The sequence below is a fragment of the Montipora foliosa genome, chromosome 14, assembly GCF_036669935.1.
Source record: "Montipora foliosa isolate CH-2021 chromosome 14, ASM3666993v2, whole genome shotgun sequence".
Classification (NCBI taxonomy): Eukaryota; Metazoa; Cnidaria; class Anthozoa; order Scleractinia; family Acroporidae; genus Montipora; species Montipora foliosa.
In genome coordinates this window covers 3,171,984-3,180,098 of record NC_090882.1, presented here as the reverse complement: position 1 = coordinate 3,180,098, position 8,115 = coordinate 3,171,984, and the positions used below count along the sequence as shown (strand labels likewise).

The 8,115-nt window shown below is 40.6% G+C and overlaps 1 protein-coding gene across 2 annotated transcripts in view; it reads right to left on the bottom strand.

Annotated features, from left to right (window-relative positions):
• LOC137985267 (uncharacterized) overlaps positions 1-8,115 on the bottom strand; it is a 30,000-nt gene that overhangs the window by 20,363 nt on the left and 1,522 nt on the right. For both annotated transcript variants that reach the window (XR_011119267.1, XM_068832836.1), the window contains exons 2-10: positions 7,660-7,745; positions 5,844-6,078; positions 5,114-5,245; positions 4,039-4,145; positions 3,016-3,090; positions 2,319-2,372; positions 1,948-2,069; positions 1,088-1,191; positions 763-917 (exon numbers count right to left, since the gene is read on the bottom strand). Coding sequence is in view for 1 of the 2 variants with exons in the window: in XM_068832836.1 (XP_068688937.1) it covers positions 763-917; positions 1,088-1,191; positions 1,948-2,069; positions 2,319-2,372; positions 3,016-3,090; positions 4,039-4,145; positions 5,114-5,245; positions 5,844-6,078; positions 7,660-7,745 (1,070 nt within the window). In the remaining variant the exon portion in view is untranslated. The remainder of the gene's footprint in view (positions 1-762; positions 918-1,087; positions 1,192-1,947; positions 2,070-2,318; positions 2,373-3,015; positions 3,091-4,038; positions 4,146-5,113; positions 5,246-5,843; positions 6,079-7,659; positions 7,746-8,115) is intronic.

The following is an 8,115-nucleotide window of genomic DNA, read 5'->3' as shown; positions in this document are numbered from 1 at the left end:
AAATTGAAGTAAATGTGAATCTCCCGCTGAAGGGTTAGGTCTAAAAATAGAAAGTTACGCGCAAAGGTTGACTCAAGGATATCCTTGCACACAGAACCCGCGCCCGCAGTGCGCGCGGCAGTCAAAACTGTGCTATCCTGTCAAACTTGATTCGAAAATATCATGCTATAGTCGTCTTAAAATAGTGGAAAAAGCTTAAAAATAGCACAAATGACAGCCTAAGCAAAACAGCTGACGTTCGAATCGCCGCTCGCCGGCAACCCAGTTTTGGCGCCAAAGTTTGTTGGCAAAAAGTGCCCACAAAATCTTTTAAATAATTGACGTGATGCTGGATAGCACAGTTTTCCTGCTCGCTGAATTGTGATTGATCAATTTAAATTTCAGTAGCTCTCGCCGTATGCATGGATAGTGCATGGGGAGGCTTCTACTCATGGGCTCTGACGAAAAGTATTTGTACATTGCACTATTACGATTTTTGTCTCTCGAGATTGGTTGCAAACCACCTGTTGTTTGAACCGTCCTCGCTCTAACTTCGTTACCAGGGCTTTTCTCAGCCAAGAGTTGGGTAGGCGACGGGCGGAGAAAAGCCCTGGGAACAAGGTTTTTGCTAGCCCTTGTTCCAATCAAAGCCGCTTCTAGCGTTCAAGACAGTTGGCAATGTTCAGGGAATAGAAACTTGGGAGGTCAAAGGAAACGCAACCCATGAGGAAAATAAGACGTAATGCGGCCTCTTTTGATCATGCCTGTTAGATAGATAATCACCTTCGTTGGGATGTTGGTACTGTATTCCACTGGCGTAATTCCTATTGAAGTCCTCCCGCGTGTTTGATTGATTCACGTCAATCACTGGTAAGGGCGTGTACTCTATATTTACAGTCAACGTAGCCGGCCTGAAGGACTTTTCCAGAACCTGTTGTCTGAACACCAATATAAAACCGGTTACTTTTGACCAAGAGAATTCTGCATGCTTAAACTATGCAAATTTCTTGTCTTTAGGTGATGAAGATTTAAATGTTGGGGCCCTGCAAGCTTAAGGATTCGGACACGATGGACATATGGGTATTTCATTGGTAGAGTAAGTACTTACTGTTGTGGGTTACTCTCTAAGCATAATGTGGAAAGCTTCAATACATGTTCAGCGATCGTGTACTTGGTGCCAAGCTTACGTCTTGCTTTGAGTTTGATAACAAGCTAAAAGATATTACAGCAAGAAAGCCTAAGATGAGCTTCATGGCCGATGTGTTACGAGGACTGATTCATATGGATGCTGCAAACAGCGTCAGTTTCTAAATCGGCTGAATCGGCGTCAGAAAAGTGTCTATTTTTAAACCAGGTTTTCCAGGGAAATTAACAGTAAACCAAATCGGCCGACTCAATGTTGTACTCAAGACATTTCTCCCGGGGTTAAGATTCTTTGCGTATTGTATTTGCATCATAATGTGCCATTTACATTTAAATGATATGGAAACACTGGAACAAAACTTTTTATTCCCAAAGGGTTTGAATTGACAACATTGAATTAGCCGATTTGGTATATTGTTATTTTCCCGCAGAACTTGGTTTAAAAATAGACACTTTTCTGATACTGATGGGGACCAGGGGCCCGTTTCTCAAAAGTCCCGAAACTTTACGGGCCATTTTCGGGTGTCACAATTCCCTTTGTATCTCAAGAACGGAGAAGATTTAATTCGTCAAACTTCACAGTTATTATTTTTTTTTTTGTTACCTTGAAAACATGTTAAAAGATCGGCTTTCCAAAACAAGCGGTTGGCAATTTCACAAATGACTTTGCGGGCCCGAAAAGTTTTCGGGACTTTCGAGAAACGGGCCTCTTGGTTAAAATGATTACAAAAACCATTTGGGGCAAGGATCTTTTTAAGTCCGCTCAAAAAACCCTACGCATATAGCTTATTTATTCATGAAGAGTCTTGAATTCATTTCATTTACCTTCTCCGCACGCAGGTGATAAACCAGGAGTGACACGTGATGAGTCCAAGGCTCTTCCCCAGTCTCCTCCCTAGTGTATCGCTTTTGACCGTTTATCTTCACAGAACACCAGTGAGGGTCATCTAAATGGAAAGAAAGCTAGTTTGCTGGCGGTAAATTGTCTGCAGCGGCTGAATACGTGAATGTTGACGGGAAATTGACGGATGGTATTGCCTCATTGTTAAAGGGAAGAAAGGGCTTCTGCGTTTTGGCGGGAAAGACTTGTGTTAGCGTACGAACATACCACTGGCTCACATGACGAATCGCTCTCTGCTGTTTCCTGTTTGCCTTAATTAATGTGCAAATTGTAAACAAAGCGGATCATTTCTAACCTGTAAGTTTTCCATGAGCACCTCCACTGATGGATAGAGTAAGAACCCCACATGCTGATAAATAAAGGTGGAAATGTTAATTCGCCAAAAAGTGAAGTGGCTTCGAATTGTACGTTCAAAATTTTAATATTTTTGTAAGATTTCCTTGGAAATTTATGTCCACCATTTGGAGGCTTACTTAGCTTACTGTGCTACAAATGGACTTTTTTTACTTTTAATGTTTGGTGTAAACCATTTACAGGCTGCTGAATTCCAGACTGTCTAGTCGGTACGAGCGAAAAACTTAATCCGAGAAAAAAACAGGGGAAAGATTGGGGAAAGGTTCTTCGTATTCCCCGTCTACTTCGAGATCTCACTATCTGAGAGCCTGAAGCTAACTTGACGAAGTAAAAAGTAGTTTTCGTTGAGTTTGGGAACTGCTGTTGCAAATGCTCTGCCTTGAATCGCTATTTTCTCAGGCAATACAAGGTTAGGAACGTCAGCGGCTGCAAGTATTTGTCCCAAGCTCTGATTTGCTCATTTGAATTGTTTTATGCTTTCGCGATTGGCCCGATTTTTTTATACCCGTCCGAGGTTCTCATCCGTTTTCCCGCTCTTGCCAGCGGACGCTAGAATTTGTTTCGTGTTTTTCTACAGTATGTGTCTGCTGTCATTGGATTGAGTAACTACAATTAACTTTATTTTAGATGATAATTACCATATTGTGCCCCATGTCCAATGACCTCAGGATCATCACACAAGGGAATTGTTATATGACCAGGATCAACAAGCGCTGCAGGTAAAAACCATTTGTTAAAATAAGACATTATCTTTGCCGTCTTTACGGAAAGATCTGATCTATATCTTGAGCGTCTGTACCGGCTCTTTTGCTCGAACATCCTAATGGTGGCACGACGATGAAAATTCTACAAAACTGAGGCGCTCGGTTCCAACCTCGCTCCCAAGACCTTCTCCTTCGCTTTCGTGCTTCACCTCACCTTGGTGTTGGCTCCGTTCGATATTTCTCTCTCCCCAGATCTGAGCCCCATTACAAGCTTTGACAAGCTCAAGCAAGGACGGACACTTAGTAAGTCAGTTTTCAAGTGAAAAGGTTTTAGAAATATTATTGTATTCGTTTGGATGTAATATATAACAAATATTCACAACACATACTAATTGACCGCTCCCCATAGGGGCTTTTCAGGGCAAATGAAACACAGTTAACGAAACGACGAAACAGAACAACAGCAACAACTGTTAAGAATCCCAACTGGTCGGAGGAAAAACAGTAGGCTATTTACAAGTGCAGATGGGAAGTTGAAGCAGGGACTACCGGGAACAAATTCACCGATTGGTCAGAGCGGGTCCTGAACCCGGGAGCTCTGGATCTCAAGGCAAGCGCCCTAACCACTTGGCCACACTGCCACCACCGAAGTGGAAGTGAATAGTGGTGGATCTTTACCGAGCGGCGGGTTCATATATAATAAATATCCACCACTTTCACCGACACTGATGTGAGTAATTGTTTTAGTACATACTACTCAAGTTGAATAAAAAGCGAACAAAAAAAAGTACTTTATTTTTGTAAAATGTGGTCGGAAAATCCAAATCTCGTGCGCCAGCTACTCAGAGGGGAATAGTACTTGGATAGTTACCTCCGATCGCGAGTTAGCCAATCAGCGCGCCCAGAGAGCACTATTCACTTGTGTGGTATATACTCGTACAGTAAAACAGTCGATACCTAATTTGAGGTAATCATTGACCATCTGAGTGATCCACTGTCTCAAAAGAGGGAATTCCATCAGTTGAACGGCTTTTAAAAGACGAATGTTGAACGAAACATTGGGCCTGAACCAAAACAAAACAAAACAAAAAGGAAATCCACCAGTAAACATGATTGTTAAATATCCTCTCTGTGTAACATTTTTTTTTAAATAAAAAAACCAATGAACAGAGACCATAAAGGGAACCTCCAGGGTTTTTGTCGCTAGAGAAGGTTATCACAAGATAGCCTGCGTCGCAGACAGACTAAACCGTGGGTATAGACGACCGCTAACGTATAGACGGATTATATCTAGGTTTTTGACCTTCTGTAGGTTTCGAGTATATTTCAATATCTCAATATCTCAATATCTCAATATCTTTATTTAAAGAGGGAGACGTAATAACCTGTTACAGTTTTCTAACTTACGGCCCTCTCCGAGCATTAACACTCCCAACCATGATACACCACAGAAGACAGACCACAACACCCGGAACTACATGCCCTACTCTTTAAGACAAGTGTGCGGGTTCTTTTACGTCCCACAGGATTGTGAAAATTGAAGGGCTGTGAGACGGGATCGTCCTTATCCGAAAAGACTAGATAGTCTAACCATTTGCTGATGTGATTACAAAGGCAGCACTTTCTCCTCATTTATTTAAAGACCCTGAGTGTTGGTCCGGCCGGAGTTGAACTCACGACCTCCCGCGAAACTGCCCGGTGCTCAACCAACTGAGCCACCGGTGCGCGATTTCCGCCTGCGCGCAGGCTAGGGCATGCGCAAGACGTTCAATAATTAGTTTTGTATCATTCCTACCACTTCTCTGTACCACCAGTAAAGATAGCGCAATTTTTTATTTTGAGACAACGTTTCAGCGGAGGTCGCCCGTTGTCAGTGGTGAAACTCCGTGTATCTCGGAAAATGTCGAATCCCGGCATTTTTGTGGTCTCATTTCTCAGAAACCCCGGTTCAAGCCATGGCGAGTTCATCATAGCAGAGCTAGACCACCACAACGGGAACTCAAGCAGTTATATGAAATTATTATATCCTTACTCTTCAGTGAAACACAGACGCACAGCTGCCAAATGAGGAAAAGCAATGTTGTGATTAAATAGCAAATCAAGTTGGATTTTTCCATGAATGTGAAGATCTTCCACTGCCACGTCGGTGTGTGTTCCAAGAAACCTGTAAAACAGGAACATAAGAGATTTCAATTAAAAAGGTTGGTAACTCTGGAATTACTACTCTGACATTTAAGTGGAGTGCCTGCAGCCAAACTATAAATAAAGGTATTTACCTTTCACATTTTCCCTTTTTTGCAAAATTAATGTTATATCACGATGCTATAGCATAGTTAAAATTACTTGAGAGAGAAATGCAATGTCTGTACTCGAGACTGTATCTTTGATGCGAGTGGATTATACATAGGAAAGAAACACGCAAATGCTTTTACTCCGCCATCTCGTGTTGTCCGCTCCAGAATCCCCTATAGTACAGGAAACCCACTATACAATCACTTCATATATGAAAATCTGTATTGGTGTTTACAATGGCGGGGCGTTGATTCCACATAGAAGCTAAGTAAATAAGTCACGGTTTCCAGTCTCTGAAATGATACAATGGTCATTAATTCTGTTATTTAAATACGAAATATAACTTATGTTTGCATTTGAACTGTATCGGGATTTGAAAGATACACACGTGACTTGAATACTGCGTTTCTATTGGCTGTAACCCTCGTGTAATATTGATGATTTTTCCAAGCATTCACGAAAGCTCATACCCTTTGTTACCCAGTGTCATTCGAACGATTAGTCTCGAATACGGTGATGTCAGACCGGCCTCCAGGTGAATAACTGCACGATATTTTCCTCTGGTTTGCATATCGTCTGGAGGATGGTTAAAGTTTAATTCGGAAGCTCTTAGTTTTCTTTGATCATCGTGATTGTCGTAGGCTGTTACGTGTTTGATATACGGTGTTCTGTTTCCCAGAGTAAAGTCAAGCACCTCAATACAACCTAAGATAGGTGAACAAAGAGTGAGAATATTTAGCAAGTGAATAGTGCTTTCTGCGCATTCTGATTCGCTAGCTCGGATATGAATAGCAAGTACTATTCACCTCTGATCAAACAGTTTCGCTTCAGTTAGGGAGGAGCAAATTTTATCGATAAACTCTTATGATTATTTAACTTGTGTGGTATATACTAAGACAATTATTCACCTCCTCTTCGGTAAATAATTGTTAATTAATAATGAGGGGGTGTTGGATGTGAAATGGCTATAATTAATCTCATATTCAACAAGGCGGAATGGAATAATTGTTTTATGACAATTTCATCGAACTCAAATCGTTTCAATTTTACAAAACGACCGGAAGTTATTTCAGTTTTACAAAACAACTGGAAGTTGCTTCAATTTTACGAAACGACTGACTGGCTCGGTCAGTTGCCATATAAAGTCATATGAGGGTATACGAGCTGACAACCGAGATTGAGTGGGCTTATCTGAACGCGAGAAACGCTATATCCGAGGTTTAAAATTTTTTTTCAATCCTTCCAGTTAGCCATATGTGAAACAGTGATTGGCTCTTGACATTTGGCTAAATCGTCAGCGTATTTGTCTTCATATTGTAGTCAATTTCCGTTTACCGATTCATGTAATACAACCACTGAAACGTCCGTGCTTCACTGAGCAACCGAGTAGCAACACAGTTTCGATAATACCTAACGCGATAAGCTAGTCAAACCGATATGCAGCTGTTCTTCGTTGTTAATATATATGGCATTCTCTTTTGTGACTATCCCTTCTAGTTAATTTCCTTCAGGATTAACAGCCGAAATAACCGGAACAATATTGTTCTCCAATAAAACACGTTTCTCGAAACGCAATGGTTGCAAGAACCAGGGCTCGGAATAGCCTCGATTCGACTTTGCATCTGGTCCGTGGGCCGCGTACAAATTAAAGAGCTTTATCAAGGACAAAGGCAACGGGTTCGAGAACGTCAAGTACAAATATAACGGCGGTTTATTAAATTGGTATGAAGAGTGTCCATGTTTGGAAAGTAAATTGATAATACGCCCTCGGGTTCTTTCAAAGCTTGCCATCCAGCAGCTGTTTTACATAAAAATCTCAGTAAATTTTTTAAGCTTTAAAATCACTTTAAAACCTCTCACATAAATGTCAGTGGCCTCACGATTAATAGATATCCTCATATCCTCACAGTCGTATAATTATTTTGTTTATTTTGTTTTTAGTCTAAATATTATTTGCTCGTTAGATCTCCTAAGATCCGGCACGTGTACTTTGTTCAGCTAGCCCTTGCATAAGAAAACTGCCTCAAAATTAGACTTCTTACTAATATCATCATGCTCTCTCCCTTTCTGGTATGTTTTTTGTACCAAGGCCGTTTTTTTAATGATTGACAAGGTCACGTGACACGGTCATGCAAGGTGCCTATTGCTGCTATTAGTTCATTCTGTTATTGGTGAAGGGGTTTTGACAAAACAATATGTTCCCTTGATACTAGGCTTTTTCATGAAAGCAAAGGCAGTTTGGTAGCTATTTGAATGATTCTTTGTTTTTTTAATTTAAACTCTTACCAACAAACGAGGGCTTCTGTGATTGTAATATGGGATCCAGGTTTTTCTTGATTAACTCGAATAGCGACCTGTCGCTAAACACCAACCTGATAAATAAGGAAATTTCAGATCAGATTTGCTTCAATCTCGTTACATAAGCATAAAAAAATAAAAGGGTTTTATCTGACAATTGTTCTTTCTTTCAAGTTGACTTTGATTAAAAGTTAAAGATTGAAAATATTTTGGGCTTTGAAGATTTGACATTCTTTTTGTGCCGTCAAAGTCGGGAACATTGAAGTTGCTTGGGGTCTTGTTGTCTTCCACGAAGGAGATAAAAGACTGGTCTTTCATTCTAAGTTAATAATGTATACACATGAAAGAAACGGTAATTGCAACACATTTTGTGGCTGTCACATTGTGAAAAAAAATAATAATTTCAGTAATGGACTAAACAATGATCCAAATTCCATTACTGCG